This window comes from Eublepharis macularius, chromosome 10, assembly GCF_028583425.1.
Source record: "Eublepharis macularius isolate TG4126 chromosome 10, MPM_Emac_v1.0, whole genome shotgun sequence".
NCBI classification, from domain to species: domain Eukaryota; kingdom Metazoa; phylum Chordata; class Lepidosauria; order Squamata; family Eublepharidae; genus Eublepharis; species Eublepharis macularius.
Genome location: NC_072799.1, coordinates 67,615,569 through 67,638,052, shown reverse-complemented (window position 1 = coordinate 67,638,052; position 22,484 = coordinate 67,615,569). Strand labels below are relative to the sequence as shown.

Genomic DNA, 22,484 nt, shown 5'->3' with positions numbered 1-22,484 from the left:
GTTTGTGTCATATCAATGAGATCCTCTACAGGAGGAAAAGCCACAGTTGCAGGGGAGCCAGAATATAATGCCTGTAACACTTTACTTTTTGGCTTGGTGGTTGAAGTAGAAATGTCTAATTCCAGAACACTCTCCATACACACCATTTGTTCTGAGAAAAGATGGTAATCATAATTGGGCAATGTTGAACCTGAGTCCCCAACCATCTCCTCTGGAGAGGGATCAGAAGCCAAGTCAGACAGCACATCAGACTGGGAGGCAATAGCCTCCTCTTCTTTGGAACCAGAGAGTTCTGGTGAAAAATGACACGTCCGATGGTGAGGAACTCCTCTTGGAGCAGAAGTCACAGGAACAGAGACAGTAAGTTCTGAAGACCTGGGCAGAATCGCAAAGGTCAGATCGAAAGACCTTGATGGAACCACAAAAGTTGGATCCGAAGACAAGGGTGGAACTGTGGAGAAAGAACAGTGGCAGATGGGGGGGGGGTTGTAGGAGGCATGGGTGTAGTCAGGTGACAAGCAAATACAGTCAACAACTGGAGCCAAGTCTCGAAGTCCTGCCAGTTCATGATGTTACCAATCCTGGAACGGAGTGCCAAGATGGGAGAGGAGGAGGGGCTCCAATAGCTGTCTGTTGCGGCCATTGTGTTGTCGGTGGATGATGTTGGGCTGGTTCTGCTGTTGCCATTGTGACAGAGTCAAACGTTGGGACGACTCTGAAAATGGAGACATGAACGGTTCCAAAGTTGAGGGTGCATCAAACTGCAGCATTGGATCTGACAGCATAGGCAGGAAGTTCACCTCATCTTCATGAAGGGACGGTGTGCAGAGTGGTGAAGGAGCATGTAGGAGTTCAATGACGTCCTCCTCAGGGATCACTGGCGGAAGTGGAGTTGTGGCTGTGAGGTTGAAGCTGCGCACTTCCTATGTTTAGTTTTTTCCTTGGCTTTCTTGGAAGGGGGCTCTGAAATAGCCCAGTCAGGTTCTGTCAGATCTGGAGAGCGACACTTTCTACGGTCCAGAGTTTTACTACACACTGTATTGCTCGTTGTGGAACGAACCTCTGTGGCAGACATATCTGGAATTGAGGGCCGATGTCTTTTTGGATCCAACAGACGATTTTTTTTTTATCCGAAGAGTGCTTTGACGGAACAGAGGACCCCGATTCCGAGCAAGGGGACTGCCCTTTCACGGCAGATTTCTGCGATGCCGGTTTATCAGGGCTAAGTAAGGATTTCTCCTATAACGCAGCTTTCAAGCGCGATGCCCTATCTCCTCAGGCCTTGGGATTGAAACTCTGGCAGAGTTTATAGGCAGAAACATTGTGACCCTCTCCTAAACACAATAAACATAAATCATGTTTCAAGAACAACTTAAAGGCTGTAATCCATGCTCTCTTCTCAATTGAGGGTTGGGCGAATTCCACCCTAAGTGCAGTACCTGCCACGCATCTCGGGACTGCCGCTATCTCCCTCAAAAATGTGTGTAGAGGGGTGTCAAGGTTGTCGGATACACCTTCAATCCACACTCCACACCCATAAAGTATCTGTGGGATAACCTTAGCATTAAAAATCCTAATGGCTGCTGGTATATGTTTTGCTCCTTTGGAGTAAAAGAATTTTTTTAATTGCCATTGATGAAATGTTTGCGGCCTTCAGAGCAGCCTGAATATGTGGTTTCCATGATAGATTGTAATTAAAAGTGATACCAAGATAACTAAAGGAGGGGACTCTCACCAAAGCCCCTCCCAGTACTCTTATCAATTTGGAACCGTTATGGAAGGACCTGGAAAATCTCAGGACTTTTGATTTAGCATAATGAACTTTAAGTTCCTCATTATTACAATATGTGATAAATGCGTTAATTAGTGATTTTAAACCTAATTCTGTTTTGGAGATAAGGAGAGCATCGTCTGCGTATAAAAGAATCGAAATTGGAGTATTTGCTAGATAAGGGGGGGGTCTGGTATGTGATTTCACAAATGGAATCATATCATTAATGAATAGATTAAATAAGGATGGAGCCAGCAAACAACCTTGTTTCACACCTTTATCGGTTTGAAAACTTGGAGTTAATTGACCCTGCCAGTTGTACCTAATTTGGGCGGAAGTATCAGTATATAAGTTCATAATTAAATATAAAAGTCTTTTATCTATTGTAGATTCTGACAATTTACGCCACAATCTAAAACGATTAATAGAATCAAATGCAATCTTCAAATCCATGAAGGCCGCAAAGAGTTTACCGCCGGGGGGTGCCAAATATTTGCTTGCTAGATGGTGTAAAACCAAACAATGATCCATAGTCGAGGCCCCTGTACGGAAGCCTGTTTGTTCAAGGTAGAGTACTGCTTCTTGATCCATCCAATCCGTTAACCTATCAAGAAGTTGTGCCGCAAAGATTTTCCCTGGAATAGAAAGTAGACTTATAGGACGATAGTTATGAGGGTCGGACCTATTACCTTTCTTATAAATTGGGATTATAATTGAACGCTTCCAGTCAGACGGCATGGAACCTGAACTATTTATTGATGAAAAGATGGGAGCTAAACAAGCCCCCCACCAATCAGGGTTCATTAGGAACAATTCAGGAGGGATAAAATCCAGTCCGGGTGCTTTGCCCCGTTTCAGACGTTTTATTATATTAGTTATTTGGCTTGGAGAGACCATTGGCCAAGTTCCAATGTTCTCATTTGAAAAGCAAGGTACTGGGATAGTGGTCTGTATAGGTTCTTTTGTACTCTGAAGGGCACTAAAATGAGAAATCCACTGGTGTGTGGTAATATCTGAGTTTTTATGTGAGTAAGTAGATGAATTTTTGACTAGCTTCCAGAAAAGCTTATGATCATCAAGGAAAGTTAGAGACCTTGGATCATATAATAGTTTTTTTCCCTAAGTGGAGTAAAGAAAGAGAGAGATTTATTATTCCTATTATGTTAAAAGAAAAGCTTCTCTTCCTTCCTTGGGCAATCTCAGTGTTATTGTCTGATAACTTTCCTGACAATCAAACCTCTGCTATAGCGGCTTCCTTTTTAGCCACAGTGATAAAGAAACAAGATTTTCATGAGTTTAGATAGTTTAAAGTGATAATGACGAGTTATGTCTATGTGAATTGGGTATGTTCAAGTGTACAGTTCATATTTTGTTGGTGCTTGTATGGCTTATGGCTTCGGCCAGAAAAGCAATAAACATATATATATATATAAATCATGTTTGTCTGTTTGGGTCATTTTAGTCCCACACTGCTGACATTTTTAAACAGGAAAGATTGAGACATAATGAAGGAGAAGAAGACAAAGAGAACGGTGATTAAACCTTTGAAGAATGATGGTAGGAGAATGCTAGAAAGGAACCTCTCTCAATGGCAGCGAAGAAGAACTAAGAGAATCTGGGGGCGCTTGCCCTTGCAACCGCATTTTTGGCAGAAACGCTGCTGCACATGTGCAGAAATGGTGAGCGCCCCCCTTAACGGATTCTAAGCTAGAAAAATCTGTCCACGGCAGGCCTGTGCATGTGCAGTCCCAATGTGGGGCTGTACAGAAGGACAATGACAAATTCTACATTCTGATATTAACTTCCTTATAGGGAACTACAGTTCTCCATCTCTTCTCTTTGTAACTTCTATATTTTAATATCATATTCCTGATGAGTTTGCTCTTAAGCACAACCCTAGAGCAAGCAGACCAATCCACAAAACCCATAAATAGTGTAATAACTTATAATAATGCAGATAAGCAATCAGACTTCATTGTGTGGATGAAATAGTATCTTTATTTCACAACCAGGTTACCAGTCAGCCAAAAGTAACTGCAATATTGCTCTGTTTAAAAGCTATACTTACTTCTGCTTGACCAATTATGAGTTCTGCCCATGTTTTCCATTGTGGGCACTTGTCTCTCTCTTCAAACGTTGCCTCATTTGATGTCCAGCAGCACTGTTCATGGTTAAACCAAAGGGCACTGAGACAAATACCTTCCTTTAAGTCAGTCATCCAGTCTGCAGCAATATCTATCAAACCAGCTAATGCACCTGTTATATAAAAAGTGATGGGTTAGCATTTTCACAGGCTATATGTGTAACATCTATTCACAAAGTAGTAACGTGCAAAGGCTGCCAAATGCATGGTTTCTGGGATTAGATATCAGTCATGGTTATACTCAATTTCCAAACCATGGATCAAGAACTACACAACTAGCTACAATTATTTTTTAATCTTAATGGATTCATACAGATTTTTATTTTGTAGTTTGTGTATCAGAGGAAGCCTCTGCCTTTAGTTTTAAACAAAACAAAAATTAAGATGCATGAAAATCAATACGTTAATTAGAATACCAACCATATCCCTTTTTTCTTACATAAAAAACCCTGAATGCACCGGTTTGCATCCAAAATGCCCCTTAAGTAAATGAAAGACTCTTCCAATTAGAAAGGATGGAGTTAGGTGTCAAACACTCCTTCCCCCATGCCCAGGAATGGTTCTTCAGGTGGCATAAAGAGTTGCAGCAGGAGGATGGAAGGAAATGTCCTGTGGTGTACATCCCATGGTGGTATTTGGATGCCATCACAATTACCAAACTTAAACCTGTTGTCAGTCTCTGGCAGTTAGATCCCCAAGTTCTCCACAGTTAACACACAGGTGTTCCAGTTGAAGTGACTTTATTAGAGATCCATTCAGTACAAGGAGCTCAGACAGTAGAATTGGCAGAAGTGACGTATGTGGGGCTATCAATGTTAGTTATAGGGAATATTCCTGCCTCTGGGAAAGAGGACTGTTAACGAGAGGGGGTGAGACATTGTTTTAGAGTAGACAGTGAGAAAGATGGTATCTTTGGTTCTCGAGAAGGATACATTTCAAGCCAGTTTCAGCTGGCAGTCAGGGACACTGGCTCAGCGGAGCGAGGAAGAGAAAGTAAACATTTGCGAGATAACCTGCTGGCATTACAGCAATAAAGAACTTCCCATACTCTCAGATACCAGAGGTAGAGCCAATGTACATTCATGGCAGATATGCAGGAGGCATATATGACATACTGCCCTCCTCAAGGAAGTCCTTCCATCTTCACAAAGGACCTGGCTTATTGGGATAAGCCTTATGAAATTTACGTATCAGTTTGGGAGCACTTACATCTGAGGCTTTTACCCACTCCCTTTGTCCCTCATCAAAGTGCTCCCAGCAAATTAAGTAAAATAATTCTCCCCGTTTTAACTTAGAGATCAGCATGTCCTTCACTTCGTGGTGCACTTGTCCATCCACTATGAGGGGGGGAGGAGTTCCTCAATCTGGATGCCATTTGTCAGGAGGGGGCGCTTTCTTCAGGAGGCTGAAATGGAATACAGGGTGGACATTTTTAAAGTTCTTGGGTAGATTTACCTCTACAGTGACTTCATTTATTATCTTTTTGACCTGAAATGGTCCCAGAAATTTCCAGCCCAGTTTTTTGTTGGGTTGCTCCCCTCTTAGATTCTTAGTAGAAATGTACACATAGTCCCGTTTGTAGTTTCCATGGAACTAATCGTTTTTTATCAGCCTGTTTTTTGTAATCCCCTTTGGCTTTTTCCAAAGTCTTTTTAATTATTTCCCATTGAGTTTTTAATGTAGACCACCACTCTCTTAGGTCTCCTGGTGCGTCGCTGCCTGGGGTCTTCACAAAGGGCATTGCTTTGCCTTCATAACCATGTGCTACCGTAAAGGGGGAGGCTCCTGTGGAGCTGTGTACTGTGTTGTTATAACAATATTCGGCAAAAATCAGTCCAATTGTCTTGTTGGTAATTAATGTAGCACCTTAAAAATTGTTCTAATACTTGATTAACCCTTTCGGTTTGCCCGTCGGTCTCGGGATGGTGGCCAGAGCTAAACCCTTGTTCAATTCCAGCCAGTTTAAATAGCTCATGCCAAAAGTTGGCAACAAACTGGACTCCGTGATCTGATATCACCTTGTCTGGAAACGAGTGTAGTCTGACTATCTGTTGCATGAAAAGAGTGGCTAATTTCTTGGCAGTTGGGATTTTAGAGCACAGAAGGAAATGGGCTTGCTTGGAAAATAAGTCAACCACCACCAGAATTACAGTTTTCCCTTTAGAAAGGGGGAGATCAGTTATAAAGTCCATTGAGATCACTGACCATGGCTGGGAGGGGGTCTCCAGGGTCTGGAGGAGAACTGGTGGTCCCCCCCACCCCTGGCTTTCCCCATCAGGCACACTTGGCAAGTGAATACGAATTGAGATATGTCTTTTCTCATGTTTGGTCGCCAAAACTGTATTTGTACCAAATGCAATGTCTTTAAACAGCTGAAGTTGCTGGCCAGTTTAGAATCGTGACAGTGTTTCAGCACCTCCCTCTTCAAACTAGCTGGTACAAATAGTTTGCCGTGATGGTACCATCTACCTCCCTCTCCTTTTTGCTGTTCATCTTTGGGCAAGGCATCCCCCTCCTTCTCTGCTTCCTTTTTTGCTTTCTCCTCCCAGTCCATGGCTGAAGGCTTATGTTTCACTGGCTTTGCCCAGCTTCAGGTGGTTACTGCCCCCCCACTGGGTAGGAGAAAACATTGTGTCCACTACGTCTTCTCTCTGGCTCTCATGTTGAGGCATGCACGAAAGATTTGCCAGGGAGGTGCTTCAGCGTGAAATTAAATTTGGAAAAGAACTCCGCCCACCGGAGGTGCTTGGTGCCTAATTTTCACAGGGTGCATAAGATTTCTAAATTTTTATGAGTCCAAATTTCAAATGGCACCTTTGCCCCCTCCAGCCAATGTCTCCAAGTACATAAAGCCAGTTTAACTGCTGAAGCGTCTTTGTCCCACACCGACCAGTGCCGTTCAGCCTCAGAGAATTTTTTTGATACATAGGCACAGGGGTGCAGCTTCCCCTCCTCATCTGCCTGCAAGATAACTCCTCCCATGGCCACATCGCTAGCATCTACCTGTACAATGAACTGGCAGCACGCTCCAGCTGTCTCTCCCTCCAAAATCCTCCTCGGCCTTCACAGGAACCTGAAGGCCTCCCCTGGCCCCACCTCCCTGGCTCTGGCCCCAATCGTCACCCCGTCTCCCTGACTGGCCCTGCTCCCAGCCTATCTGACAGGAGGGCTGGGTAGACTCTGTAGTCTCCTGGCCCCACCCACTCCATCCCCACCTGGGGTGTGGCATTTGGTCTGCTCTCTGCCTGGCTCGCCCCTGCTGCTTCTGAACCTTCCCCAGTGGCTCCCTTGGCATCTTGGGGCCTGCGCCTGCCTGACTTGTGCTGATGGCAACCTCGTGTGAGCCTGGATGAAGTGGAGTCATCTGGGCAACTGCAGGAGACAGGTGAGTCTGCTGAGTGGCTGCAGGCTATTCCCCAGAGTTGTGCCTGGGCGTCGGCTGCAACTGGCCTAAGGGTGGGAGAGGCCTGGAGGCCTGTAGGGGCTCCTGCAACTGAGGTACTGCCAGAGGCTGTGCTGCAGGGCCTAAAGGGGGTGCCTGCTGCTGCAGGGCTGGTGGTGAAGGTGGACAAAAGGCCAGCATCGCCGGACAAGGGTAAGGAAATTTGAGCAAAGCTTTTATGAATGGTCTATAGAGGTTGGCAAACCCCAAGGAACAACTGCAATTGTCTCCTGGTTTTGGGGGGGGGGTCCCACCCCACCACAGCTTGAATTTTTGCGGGGTCCATTTTTAACCCTTGCTTTGATATTCTGTATCCCAGGAAATCCAACTCTTCTTTACGGAATTCACATTTAGATAATTTCACCGGCAGGTGACTGACCCAGAGTCTTTAGTATCTGACATACTAGTTTTACATGGGACTCATAATCTTCCGAATAAATCAACACATCATCAAGATAAACAACCACGTCCTTATACAAATGTTTGTGTAGTACTTCATTAATCAGATTCATAAACACCCCCGGAGCCCCTTGTAATCCAAAAGGCATGACTCTGTATTTGAATTGTTCCAAGGAGGTGTTAAAAGCTGTTTTCCATTCATCCCCCTCCTTTATTCTCACTTGGAAGTATGCGTGTCAGTTCCTGCCAGGTAGATCCCTCTGTCCCTCTCCAGTGAACACACATTGGTTCCAACAGAAAAGGCTTTATTCAGGATTTTACAGTTCAGGTCTGAACTCCATCACAGAGCTTGGTAGAAGTGACAATTCAAAACAACAGGTCAATATTATACTTGAGTTTTCCTGCATTCCAGCAATGGTTACGTTTTGGCACACAGGGTTACACTGGTTCTGTGAGAACCCATTATAGTTATGGCTAAGCAATGAGAACACAATACTAGATTTCCAGCTTCTGGGCAAAGTAACAAATGCAGGCGCCTGGAGTCTCCAAGGTTGTCTCTAGCTTGGAGAGGCATAGTTCTGTGAGATAACATGAGGCCCAGACTGGGTCTTGAAAAGTAACAATTACAATATGGAAAGAAACTGGCTAAGGAGAGAATACATCAGGTTAGAATTAAGGTAGTATAACTGCAGTATAGTGTGACATCAGTGACAGCACAAACAAACATGGCATGGATATACATAGACATGACAACACGTCTCATTAGTCCAGTTCCGAAAATTTTTTCCCTTGAGACACTACTCAGGGGGATGGGGTAAGCGTTGGATCTCGACACAGCATTGATCCACCTATAATCAATACACAGTCTCAGCCCCCCATACTTCTTTTTGTGGAACAGTACTGTGTGCTGTGTGAGGGGAACTAGCCGGGCAGACGAATCCTCTGACCAGATTTTTGTCAATGAATTTATACAATTCCTCACGCTCCCCTCATTGAGTAAAGTTTTCCCTTTGGCAGTTTTTGACCCAGGATTAGCTCTATGGCACAGTCAGTAGCCCTATGCGGGGGGGGGGGGGGAGTTCGTCAGCTTCCTCCTCACTAAACACATGGCTCAAATCCTGGTATTCAGGGGGAATTTGCTCAATTTCTTCTTGAGTTAGCACAGCAGCCTCTGGAGGTATGTGTGTGCACTAAGTGCCCATTCTGGGTTCCATACATGACTTCGACAATCCACCCCCCCCCCCACACACAAAGTCTCTAGTTTTCCAATTCACATATGGGTCGTGGTCCCATAGCCACTGTATTCCCAACAGCAATGGGAATTTGGTGGTGTCAGTTACTACAAAAGTTCTGGCTTCCCAATGGTTCCCTATTCCCACTGGGACCATTTCAGTTTCTATATTGGCCGGGGCTCCTTTCATTCAGGACCCGTCCATTTGTTCAAATACAATGAGGTGGTTTAATTTACACACGTTAAGCCCCAATCCTGTGACTAGAGCTGGGGCAATCAAGTCCCAAGTGCATCCAGAGTCAATTAAGGCCGGCACTCTAATGTGGGTTCCCCACTGGGGGTTAACTATAGTCTCTGGCATGTAAAGTAAGGCCCCTTTTGGTCTCACCTCAAGCGGTGGTGACTCCTGTAGGACCTGTCACCGGGGCCTCCTTAAGACAGGTCGCTGGCATTTCCCACCGGCTGGTCAGGAGTTCCTTCTTCTTCCGACGGTTCCTCACTTGACCCCTCCGTAGCGTTGAGACTGGTTTCCACTTCTCTTTTTGGGAGCTTGTTTTGGCGGCTTGGTGGTCTGTGGGGTGGCCGATCTTGTGGTGTGGCTTCCTTTCATCCGCCCCATTCTGCTCCCCGGGCATTCAGTGGCAAGATGGCCAGGTCTCCCACATTGTAGATATAATCCAGTCCTCATGCAAATACCTTGCTCCATGTCTGAGGAACATGGGTTGAAGGTCTTCTTCTCTTTCCTCCCCGATCCCATGGGATGCTTCCTATTAGTTGACTGGTACTGCATCTTTATGAGCTTCAACATGTCTGAGGAACATGGGTTGAAGGTCTTCTTCTCTTTCCTCCCCGATCCCAAGGGATGCTTCCTATTAGTTGACTGGTGCTGCATCTTTATGAGCTTCACCACCTGGTCTTGGTTTTCAACCTTGCAGGCCAGTTGGATCTATCCTAATAGGGTAGCCAGATCGTCTTATTTATTTATTTTATTTATACCCCACCTTCCCCACAAATGGGCTCAGGGCAGCTAACAACATTCATAAAACACAGTGAACCAATCAAAACCATAAAATCAATAATAATCTTTAAAAGTCATTAAAATAGTCCAGATGCAGTCTATTTAAATAAGTATTTGGGAGTCCGTATATGGGCATAGCAGATGGCCAAGGGCAACCCCAGAAAAAGTGGTGGTCTTTGATGGAAGAAGGGGAACACATGCTGGCACTCAGCTGAAGGCCTGGTGGAAAATCTCCATTTTACAGGCCTTGCGGAACAGGTCCCACAGGGCCCGGTCCTATGGGAGAGTGTTCCACCAGGCCGGAGCCAGGGCAGAAAAAGCCCTGGCCCTGGTTGAGGCCAGACAGACGTCCTTCGGGCCAGGGACCACCAGGAGTTGCTTGTCTGCAGAGTCTTGTATCAAGGCTTTGGCCACCAGGTCTGGGTTCAGGCTGGCCCAGAAAAATTCGATTTTGACTCCTTCAGACCAGTCACGCACCTTCGCTGCATACTGCCTGAATTCCTTAGTGTATTCATGGAATGGACAGTTCCCTTGCAACATCCACTTTAGTTGCGTCCGGGCTCATTCTCCTTCCAGCAGGTCCTCAAACTGAGCCTTCAACACTTGCACGAACGCCTCGAGGTTCTGAAGCTCCAGGGCCCCAGCCTCGTATAACGTGACATACCATTTAGCTGCCCGACCCCCCAACTGGGATCCTAGATGGCTTACCCGGCTGAGGTCATTTGGGAAGAGGTGGCCCCATTCTCAAAAGAATTCAATGGCTTGCACTATAAAGTAGCCCAGTCCTTTGGGGTCCCCCTCAAATCGTGTCTCTAATTTTTGCAACCCCTGTTGGGGTATTATCACATGAGGGGCCCCTCCTGGTATGGCCGGCATCTCTATTAGTGGCCAAGCCGGGAGAGGGGGACCCGGAGGTAAGGGTTGTAATGGCACTCCCAATGGTACACCTCCGGGTGGAGGGATAATTGGCCCTCCTGGTGCTACTGGTATCCCCCACGGTGGCGAAGTGGGGAAGGGTTGAACCGGCAGCATGGGTTGTAGAGGTGCTCCAATCAGTGCACCTCTGAGTTGCGAGATGGCCAGGCCTCCAGCTGGCGGCTGAGGATGACTGGGAAGTCCCACTGGCCGTGCTGGTGCTCCTGGCTGCAGTGGGACCACTGGGCCTCTTCACAGTGGGGGAGCAACCAACAGGCCCCCAATGGGTCTAATCAGGCCCCTCTGTGGAGGGACAGGAGGGCAGGGGGGAAAGGTCCCTGCAAACCATTCCCCTGGCCCATCCCCGTTCCATCTCCATCAGGCCTCGGCCCGTGGGGTACTCTCATCATCGGCATATGACCCATCATGTCTTGTATTCCCTGCATCACTTGCGCCATGTCCCTTTTCAGACCAGTCATTTTCCCCCATACAGCTTGTAGCTGCTTCGATTCAGTCCCAGGGGGTTCTTTCTCGGTAGTTCTTGATTTATCCTCTGACCTCGGAGATTTTATCAGGTTGGCATGAGCTTCTTCCAACTTGAGCTCTTCTAGATTCACCATACTGTGACTAAACACCATGCCCTGTTGTCACAATTTCTGTTCTCGGGTTGAATGATCTGTCGACCTTTGGGGCACCCATTCTCATGGAGTAGCCACTAGCCAGCTCAGATTGTTGGCCCCCTTCTTCAGGATGGCCCCCAGTTCTCTCCCGTGCATTAATTCGCCCGCAGATTTTCCGGCCACCCCATCTCCATGGAGTAGCCCTAATTCCAGGTTAATTACTTGTTCCCTTGGGTACTTCCGTGGACCATTCAGGGATCTTCTCAGCTTGTGTCAGTGCCGCAGCCGCTGCACCGAACCCACACCATCCGGCTAGGTCTTTAGGATAGGTTGTTGGATCCTCTGGGTCATCGGGGGTTCCCGCATTCAAATAACTTGCCATCACGCAAGTGATCTCGTTTGCGGTTCCGGTCCCAGAAGAAATAAGGGACTTCTGCCAAAATGTCAGTCCCTGGCAGTTAGATACCCAAGTTCTCCACAGTTAACACACAGGTGTTCCAGTTGAAGTGACTTTATTAGAGATCCATTCAGTACAAGGTGCTCAGACAGTGGAATTGGCAAAAGTGACATATGTGGGGCTATCAGTGTTAGTTATAGGGAATATTCCTGCCTCTGGGAAAGAGGACTGTTAACCGGGGCGGGGGGTTGGGGGTTGGGGTGAGACATTGTTTTAGAGTAGACAGTGAGAAAGATGAACTTATCTTTGTTTCTCAAGAAGGATACATTTCGAGCCAGTTTCAGCTGGCAGTCAAGGACACTGGCTCAGCGGAGCGAGAAAGAGAAAGTAAACATTTGCGAGATAACCTGCTGGCATTACAGCAATAAAGAACTTCCCATACTCTCAGAGACCAGAGGTAGAGCCAATATACATTCATGGCAGATATGCAGGAGGCATATGTGACACCGGTCATTTCACATTTATTCAGAATTTTGGTGCACATGGACATGGACCCATATAATGAACTTTTAATATCCCACCCACTTGTGCTTTCATAAATGAATTTTTTAATTAAGTTCAATGAAAATAACTACAACCAGGAAAAAAAAACTTTGGGAAGATCAAAAGACAATCTTTTAAAGGCTTAACATTCCCTGAAGCTTTGAATACTAACCACATTTCTTCCTTTTAAATTAAATCAGAACAGGGTTAAAGTCAAGGTGTCTGGCTCAGGACATGAATCAAATCTGACAAGAACGGAACAATCAGTCAATAGAATCCAAGTAGAAAAACTGTTAGTTCTGAAACAATGTGCATTCTCTCTCTCTCTCTTGCACACACATACAAATTCCTGCAAGGCCTCTGATCTCTGTGACTCAATTACCCAGGCAGCAAAAAGAACAGTAAAGCTTGATAATCCTTTGTAATGGATGCAGATATTTCCCTTCAATATGCATTACTGGTGGAAGGGAGGAGGGAAATGTGTGTGTGTGTGTCTGTGAAAAAGGAAAATAATATTTTTAACTAGGAAAAGGAGATGCACAGGGGCTAATTTCATGGTAACACTGTTCTCTGGTCTGTCCTTGAGCCCTGTGAAACAGATGCACTGGGTGTTCCTAGGGGAAACTCGATTCCCATGCACATATATGGCCTGAGTTGGATCAAGACTGTTGTGCTTGGGGAGAAGGAACTAAGCCTCCCCCGTCCTGTTTTCCTGATAATACTACAAAAATGACCCCAATTCTCTTATTCCAGAGGAATCAACCTGGGTAAGCAGCAGCCCCTAGAGCATCTTATCATTCAGTTAAGTAAGATGAGCATAAAATGACCTCAATATAGAAAGACATTGATCCAAACATTCCACTTTCACTAGAATTGAAACACAAGATGGAAACACAAGAAAAAGACTGTCATAGCCACTTGCACTACGTCAAACTTATTTGTGCAAGATCTGGAGCAACTAGTATCTGTGTGTCTGTGTTATGTGCCATCAAGTCACCTCCGGCCTAAGGAAACCCTATGCCCTAGTATCTGGGCACTATAATATATACAGAGGAAAGTGCTAGTGTTGTACAAGAGAATCTATGCCTAGTCTGCTTCTGTTTTTGCTTGTGCATTGTTGGATGTAAGCCTGAGTGTCTTACCGCTGAGGCTCTGGTGTGCATGTAATACCTCTGTTAACACACATGAGGTTCACACAAGCAGAGGTGATCCTTTTCTGTTTAGATCAGCAGAAATCTACACAGTGACTTGTGTGTGATTTGCAGAAGTTTACATCTTAGCCTATTCATGTGCTATAGATACATTTTTAATACAAATGAAAAGAATCAGTTCTGAAATGGTTAATACATTTTCCACTCATCTCTTCAACTTCTAATAACAAATCTTCACAACCAGCCTAACTTGTTCCACTAGTAGAACAATTACATTCTTTACTGTTGTATGTTAATATTTTACTTGGCAGGGAAACAACAGAACACCAAAGTGAAATTTCTCTTTACCAATTCACGTAAACATTGCAGAGATAAGAAAAACAATAATGTACGCAGGTCAACAACAGGGTTTATTACAGAGTTTGGATTCATGGATAGAAAAATAAGTGGAAAGCAGCTGAGAACTGCTGGGAAGACAGGCATCTTCTTTATATGTAGAGTCTGCAGCAGGACTCATTAAGAAAAGAAGCCTCTATCATTACCTCTGCCTCACAGCCACTTCCCCATCATATACCACATACTGTTCAGCTTAGTTTATTCAAGGAAAGTGTTCAAAAAGCCCACGGGCTGCTGGATTCTTAAAATGTAGTCAGAGAGTCTCTATTACACAAGAAGACCGTAAGACTATGTTGAGATATAAAATACATTGATATAAAATAATTAATATGAAAAGATGTTTAATATATGTTTTAAAAGTTTTTCTACATAAAAAATTAAGATTAAAATTGAAATCTGTCCTAGAGAGGACAGTACTGTGGTGCAATTACTCAGAGCTGTTGAAACGTATTTAGCAACAGTTTCTATGAAGCAAGCAGGGAAGCTCTAGGATTAGCAGACAACTTGCAAGAAAAGAAGACGTGAGGGACTGACTCCAGTATCTGGGCATACTGTGGACTGACAGTGTTATAGTGATCAGAACTTAATACATCACAAATGTCACAAGTAGTTCTGTAAAAACCCAATGGGCTCTTTCCAGTTGTCCATACCTGATGCCAAGCCAGTTAGCGTTACAACCAGCCATCCTGACCATGCATCATACAAACTCTTCATCATCTCCCATGCAGATTCTTTCTTCTTGCTATTGATCTGTAGAAATAAAATATTACCTTGTATTTTATAATTAATTAAAATAATCTACATACAAAGCATGAGCACTGCTACTGAGCTACAGCCCCTTTTTGAGATGGGATCTTGATATATGCCTCCTTCTCACCCAATAACCAAACAGATCTGCTGCTTGTGGCAAATTTTTAGACACTGGAGAATCCAAATCCTTGACCTCCTGCTGGATTTTTTTCCCAGTCCTCCTGCTCTTAGACTGAGGCTACAATGAGTCCACTCAAATGCTCTGTCTCCCACCATTCTAGGCATAAGAAGCTTGGAACAGAAAGCACATCTTCTGCACTTTCTGCCCAAATATCTTTCTCTCCCTGTCGCCACTAGCCAGCTGTGGGAGTGCAGGCTGAAAGACGGTGTCTGGCATGTTAACCAGGCCACTTCTCACAGCAGGGATGACTGGGGAACAGTATGGAAGTGAGCAACGGGATGTCCTTGTGGGCACTAGGGGTGTGCCCTGAAAAAAAATGTGGGTGATCCAGATCAGGGTTTCAGGGATACCATAAAAATCTGGTACCCCTGAAATCCAGGTCAGATTCACTAATCTGGCTAGAAAATCCTGAATTTATGGGGGGTCATTTTTCAAGCAAACTCCACCAAATTTTCAGGGAACCTACTCCTTCCTGTCCATTAAAGTCCCCTCAAGTTATCACTTCATCTCAGAGAAATTACATGATAAAATCCTCCAGATGGAGTACTTCCCAGGAACCATAAATTTTCTAGAAAAGTGGCTTCCCTTCCTTGAATATCTTGAAATTAATAGACCCCATCCAGGCTTAAAACAGTTTTATTTACATTCATGTGTGTAAATTACTTTTATGTGTCTTACTAAATTTAAGGGTTTTTATGTATATTGTTGTGTATAATAGTATTCATTCGCCTTTTGACTCTCATAAGCAATTGCTATATTTTACTACACTATATTGTAAAGTTTTTTAATTTAAAATTTTCTGTAAATGACAAACTACAATCTGTATCTTATGTATTTGATTACAATAAAACTGTTTAATTAAAAAAAAAAGTCCCCTCAAGTTACAGGAAGATTGGATCCTGGGATCCAATTCTACCGGCCCCTGAAGAAACTGCCCCAGCCACTTTCCACTTTTTCCCATTTCCAACGCTTTCTATGCAAAGGCAAATCCAAAGCAAAGGCAACATCTGCCCCAAAGCCAATCCCAAACACAAGTCCCACTCCCACACAAGCTGAACCTACAAAACCCAACAGAACCAAAGTGAAGGGGAGGAACAAATGTTCAACCAGAGAATCTCAATGTCCAATCAGAGAACCCCAATGTAAAAGTAGAGAATCCTGACCTGAGCTGAAACTGGGGGGAGGGGGTGAAACTTGCCAGAGCCATGACATTTAAGAAGTGGCTGGAAGCAGCTTGAAGGCCTCTTTTGGAGCTCAGGCAGGGATAGAGGTGTGGGATGGGAATCTGCCTACTGTACCCACCAGCCTCGCACTGCTCTCCTGCTGTGGCATGAAGCTTGCCTCCACTTCGTGCTGCTGCTTTCTCACTTGCTGACTGCTGCTCCACCTCCCACTGTCCTATAGGCTCATGGTGCTCTCCTGTTACATAACAAAGCTTGCCTCCACTTTGTGCACTGCCCTCACACTCACAGGCTGCTGCTCCGTCCCCCACTGGCCTTGAGGTTTGCGCCACCCTCCTGCCACAGTGCAAAGCTCGCCTCCAATTTGCTCCACTTTCCTCTTGTTCTCTGCTGCTCTACCTTTGCTGTGGCTGCCTGCAGTTGCCTGTGGCCAAATAATCCAACAGAGTTCAGTTCACTGGATTTGATCCAAGATTCTCTTATGTGATTTGACATAGCATAAATCTGGCTATAAAGCCAGATGGCGAATCCCGGATCAGCACCTCGCTTGTCATTTACTAACTCCAAACATTTACGAACTCCAAACATCATCATAAAATGGCAATAAAATAGTTTTAAATACCCGTCTGTGTCTCTCTCTGTCTTTGCATTTCTCTCGCACCCAATCAATGGTGTGGAAGTCATCGTATGTTCCAACTCCAGGAATAGGTTCATCCAAGAGATCCAGTAAGTGTGTTGTACTGTTAATACTGCCGCCATTTGTCATTGTATAATGAGTTCCTGCTGTAGAAAGAAAATAAAAAATTATTAAGCTCTCTAATGGATGAAAATTATCAATATAGTCTATGCTTATAGACATTCTGCATATTATTATAAAGTATTATACACTGCTCACCAGATTGGGTTTGCTAGATTTCTTTGATACAAATCCTGTTTAGGTCCACTAGGAGACCCACTATTTACTAGACTTTTATTACATTTCTCAACTTGGAAGGTGCTTAAAGATAACAAACATTAACATAGAAATGGTTAAGCCGTACCTTTCAGATAATGGTAAGCCCTATATGCAATTAAGAGCAAAAGGAAATGGGATAAACATCAAGCTGTATATGGCTTCAGAAGTTCAGAAGCCTAAAGCACCTAAAGAAAAACCTCTTTCAAAGATCTTAGCTGATAGGCAAGTTGACATGGGAGCACGTGGCCCTTAAGTGGCCCAAATCAGCCATTATGGCTCAAAGGAGCCTCTATTTTCAAAGGCAGTATTCCAGTAAATACTAATTACTGACAGCCAACACCTGCAGGGGAAGGATACTCCCTTAATGCCCTGCTTCTGAACTTCCAAGAAGCATTTGTTTACCTCCTGTGGAATATAGGATAATGGACTAGATGTTCCTTTAGTCTGATCCAGAAGAGATATTGTAATGTTCTCATACAAGTGTGTTACTTAGTCTCAATATCTGGTTGTAGACCTACATGATCAGCAAGGAGAGTAGTTTCTGGGCAAATCAAAGGCTGGTCCCTGATAACCTCATTTGGCAGGGTTAACAAAAACCTAGCATTAAAAATACTGATAGCTACTATTTTGCCATTTATGACAACAAAGAACACCCAAACAGCCAAACTTCAAATATTCAAAACCAAATAAGGCAACTAAAATCATAAGGCAGATCTGAAAGTCATTAGCTTCTAAAAAGTGCAACTTTTTTGCTTTGTGTTTGTAATTTACTACACAAAACATGCACATTTTCCATATATTGCCAGCAACAACTATTAGAGAGGGAAACTTGAGTAATATAGTGGATGTTTAATATATTGCTTAGTGGTACAGTTATTTTACTTTTTAAAATCAAAATGTAGTAAGGTGGGCACAATTCCCTCCATACCTCATTCAATGCAGATGTTAAACAAGTTTCATTGCACCTAAAAGCCCTTCCTTGCAAGATACTCTTCTTTCACCCTGCCTATTTCACCATGTAACATTTTAATAGAATCAACCTGTTTATTTCAGCAACCATTGCTTCATACTTGTTTGCATCTCCAGTTTTTAAAAAAATCTCTCCTATATATAGATACTTGCCTCCCCTTCACAAATGTACTTGCACGATTCAGAAACAGCTGGAACAGTGTTGTGAAGGTGTCCTTGGCTCAAGGCTAGGCTACAAAAGTAGGTCATAATACTGCGAGTATATTAAGCTAACAAGTTTCAAGTAACACGTTTTAAAACGAGTAGAATGATTTCTTAACACCTTTAAAACACTCATGGTGAATCACGAGTCTATAGTAATGTTTTCAAAAGCATATCAAGTAAAGTGTGTTAGCTGACAAGCTTTAACTTAATTTTATTACTTTCTAGTGCAGTTTCCACCATCAAAGACTTACTCCTGCTACAGTAGGTATCAGTCAATGAAATAATCTATATAATACTGTTGGTCTGCTATAATGGATGCCACTTCGTAAAGGGAGATCTAATTAGTGGTTCTTAACCTTTAATCCATGTCTACACACCGAGTATGCAACAGTGTTACCGAATGCTCCCCAAGTAAAAATCCAGAACATAAAAACAGCACTCAAGGCAACAGAACTTTATATACGTATATTTATGATATATCAATACAATACACAAATTTCGGGCACATGCTCTTTTTTTAAAGTTATTTTTATTTGTTTTAGTTCCATCTTATTCTAATAACAAAATTAATCAAAAGTCTTACATTCTTTGGATACATGTTATAAATCATACATTTCATCTCTACAATTCCATCATAGTTATACTATTTTCACTACGTTATTGTCACTATAAGTCTACATTCTTTAATTCTAGTACTTCTTTACTCTGCTCATTCATTTGATTGTATTCTGCTAACATATAGTTATGTCTCTATTTTATAGTTCAGTTTAACCCATCTTTAAAATGGGGTACATTTTGGTTTTCCATCATGTCCGTTTTTTTCTTTTATTAATTCTGTCAGTGTGTCCATTTCTGCCATCTCTAAGATTTTCTCTATCAATTCTTCTTTTCTTGGTATATCTGTGTTTTTCCAGTATCTGGCATATACTATTCTTGCTGCTATTATTATATGTATTATCAAGTATCTATTTTCCCTATTTAACTCCTCCGGTGTTATATTTAATAGGGGCATTTCCGGTTTAAAGGGTATATTTATTTCTAGCACCTCTTGCAACAGCTCATGTATCCCTTTCCAATATCTCTTCGCTTTTTTACATAGCCACCATATATGGAAGAAGGTGGCCACTTTCTCTTTACGCTTCCAGCATTTATTGGGTACTTCAGTGTACATCTTTGCTAATTTTTCTGGTGTTACATACCACCTATAGAACATTTTATATATGTTTTCTTTAAAGGTGGTTGATTTTGTTATTTTGATGTTTACTCTCCATGACTGTAGCCACTGCTCCAGATCTATGCCGTGCCCCAGATTTTGTTCCCGCTTTGCCATACGGACTTTTAAAGCCTCTTCTGTCTTCAATTGTTTCATGAAGGCATATAATTTTCCTATCAGTTTTCTGTCTGTTTCTAACAGCAGCTTATCAAAAGGGCATCGTTCCATGTAGAATCCCTGTGTTTCAACTTCAGCAAATCTGGATTCTATTTGCACTCTTAGCCACCATCCTGTCTCTATGTTCTGTTCTTTTAGTTCTTCTGTTGACTATAGCTTACCATTCTCCCCCAATAGCTGTTCATAGGTGTAGATATTCTCCCACCTTAGTAAATTTAGTTGGGTGAATGCTTCCACTGGTGATATCCATCTTGGTGTTTTTGTATATATGTTTGGGGTTTTATTTTTTACCAGACATTCATCAGGGATTTTCTTATTATGTGATCCTTAAAATATTTATGTGTATCTTTTTTTTGGTACCAGAGGTAGGCATGCCATTCCATTTTAAGATCATGCCCTTCTAATTTTAAAAGCCTTGGATTGCGCAATAAGATCCATTCCTTTATCCATACCAATATACAGGCCTTGTTGTATAACTCCCAGTCAGGTAGCTCACCTCCTGCTTTCTCTTTGGAGTTCTGTAGGACTTTGAATCTTATTCTTGGTCTTTTACCTTGCCACACGAATTTCGAAGTTATTTTATTTAATTCTTGAAAATATTATTGCTTTCTTATAATTGGGATAGTCTGAAATAGGAACATGAGTTTTGGTAGTATGTTCATTTTAATTGTGGCTATTTGGCCCAAGAGAGATATATGCATGTCTTTCCATTTATTCAGATCTTCCTTAACTTCTTTTAGCAATTTCTGATAGTTATCTTCCTTTAAGGAGGAAACTCTGTTATGTGGCTTCCTAAATATTTCACTTTTTTCCCATTGAAAACTGGATTTCTCCATTAGCTTCTTGATTTGTATTTTTGTCATATTCTTGGTAATTATTTTTGTTTTTTTTTGTAATTAAGTCTCATTCCTGCCATTTTGCCAAATCTTCTTAGTTTCTCCATCAAGGGATCTATTGCTTCTGTGGGTTCTTCCGGAATGCATATCAGGTCATCCACAAATGCTTGTATCTTATATTCTTCTCCTTTTAGTTTTGTTCCTTTTATTGCTTCCATCTTTCTAATTTCATTGTTTAGCACTTCCAATGTTAGGATGAATAGAAGTGGTGACAGAGGGCATCCCTGTCTTGTTCCTTTTTCTATTTTTATACTTTCTGTTAAGTCCCCATTCACACATATTTTTGCCTTTTGTTCCATATATATCATTTGGATCATATTTACAAATTTGGCTCCATATTTCATCTCCTTTAGTTGTTCTACCATGAACTTCCAGTTAACGTTGTCAAAGGCTTTCTCCGCGTCCAAGAAAATTAACGCCAATTGTTTTTCTGGGTGTGCTTTGTAATATTCTAAGATACTTAATACTACTCTAACGTTAATATTGAAGGAAATGAGAGACAAAACCTTAAATATAAGAGGAAATGAAGTAAAGATACTTAGAGAGGTACCATGGTCTATGAGACAAAAGAGTCAGTACTGACTCAAAATGAAATCACTTACAGATGGCTCATGCTAGAAGGCCTCCTCTTTACATATAATAGCCAGAGATTCAAGATTGATTCCATGCACAAGGCAAGAGACTTTCTAGACAGACAAGGGAGAAACCTCAAGAAGGGGAGAAGGTAGAAGAAAAAAACAAAGAAATCAGGAGAAGAGGTTTCACAAGAAAGCTCAAAAGAATCAGAATCGTAACTAGAGGGAAGAACTAAATTATCCCCACTGAAGACAAGAGGACAGAAGGAAAAAAATGGTAATTAACCAGAATTGGGAAATGGATAGGAAGCAAATGAAGCTGCTCTCTATTAATATTAATGGATTAAACTCACCGCAAAAAAGGAAGAGAACATATGCACAGCTTAAGGAGTTAAAAGTAGATATAATTTGTTTGCCTGAGACACATATTAGAGTGATCAGAGATTGTTGGAATGTAAAAAATTGGGAGAAAGCTTTGTAGCTTCGGACCAGAGCAAGAAAAAGAGAGGCCTTGTAACACTTATCAAGGAAGAATATGATCCAAAATTAGTATATGCATTAGAAGATGGAAGATTACTACTAACAGAGTTCCAAAAAGAGGAAAAGACAATACTATTAATAAATCTATATGCACCGAATGATCAGCAAGAAGGTGTTTTTAGAACAATACAGCAAATAATAAGAAACTATGACTACTCCCAGTACTGCTGGATGGGGGACTTTAATGCAGTATTTGACAGAAAAATGGACAAAAAAGTTTCCAAACCAACAAAAAGAGGATCAACCCAACTCTCAAGAAATTTTTTACAAATTGCAGAAGAACATAATTTAGTAGATGTCTGGAGAACAAAAAATCCAACAACAAGGGACTATACCTTCTATTCACAGAGATATGAATCATGGTCAAGAATAGATATGTGCTGGGCTTCTGCAACACTGATGAAGGATATAATGGAAGTAGATATATTGCCAAGAACCTTTGCGGACCATAACCCACTAATGGTGACAATGATAGGATCTATAAAAAAGTGTAACTGGAGATTGAACATATTCCAGTTAAAAAATAAAAACTTTGTGTATTTTTAAGCAAAATACACAACCAGAAATAGCTATGGCAACAGCGTGGGAACACAAGTAAGGCCTTCTTTAGAGGATTAGCCATAAGGTTTCCTGCCCACCAAAGGAAAGAGAAAACATGGAGATTCCAAGAACTGACAAAGAATATGAAGAAGAATTAAAGAAAAACCCTACAGTACAAGAGTTGAAAACAAAAATAAAAATATTGCAGCACCAAATTAATGAATGCTTGATGGAAGAAATCGCAAAAAAGATTAAATTTGCAAGACAAAATTATTTC

At 42.4% G+C, this 22,484-nt stretch overlaps 1 protein-coding gene across 6 annotated transcripts in view; it reads right to left on the bottom strand.

Annotated features, from left to right (window-relative positions):
* The window catches only part of CLCN3 (chloride voltage-gated channel 3), an 86,335-nt gene that overhangs the window by 22,363 nt on the left and 41,488 nt on the right, over positions 1 to 22,484 (bottom strand). For all 6 annotated transcript variants that reach the window (XM_054990669.1, XM_054990673.1, XM_054990670.1 and 3 more), the window contains 3 exons: positions 16,761 to 16,921; positions 14,677 to 14,776; positions 3,840 to 4,027 (listed from right to left, as the gene is read on the bottom strand). In XM_054990669.1, coding sequence (XP_054846644.1) covers positions 3,840 to 4,027; positions 14,677 to 14,776; positions 16,761 to 16,921 — 449 coding nt within the window. The remainder of the gene's footprint in view (positions 1 to 3,839; positions 4,028 to 14,676; positions 14,777 to 16,760; positions 16,922 to 22,484) is intronic.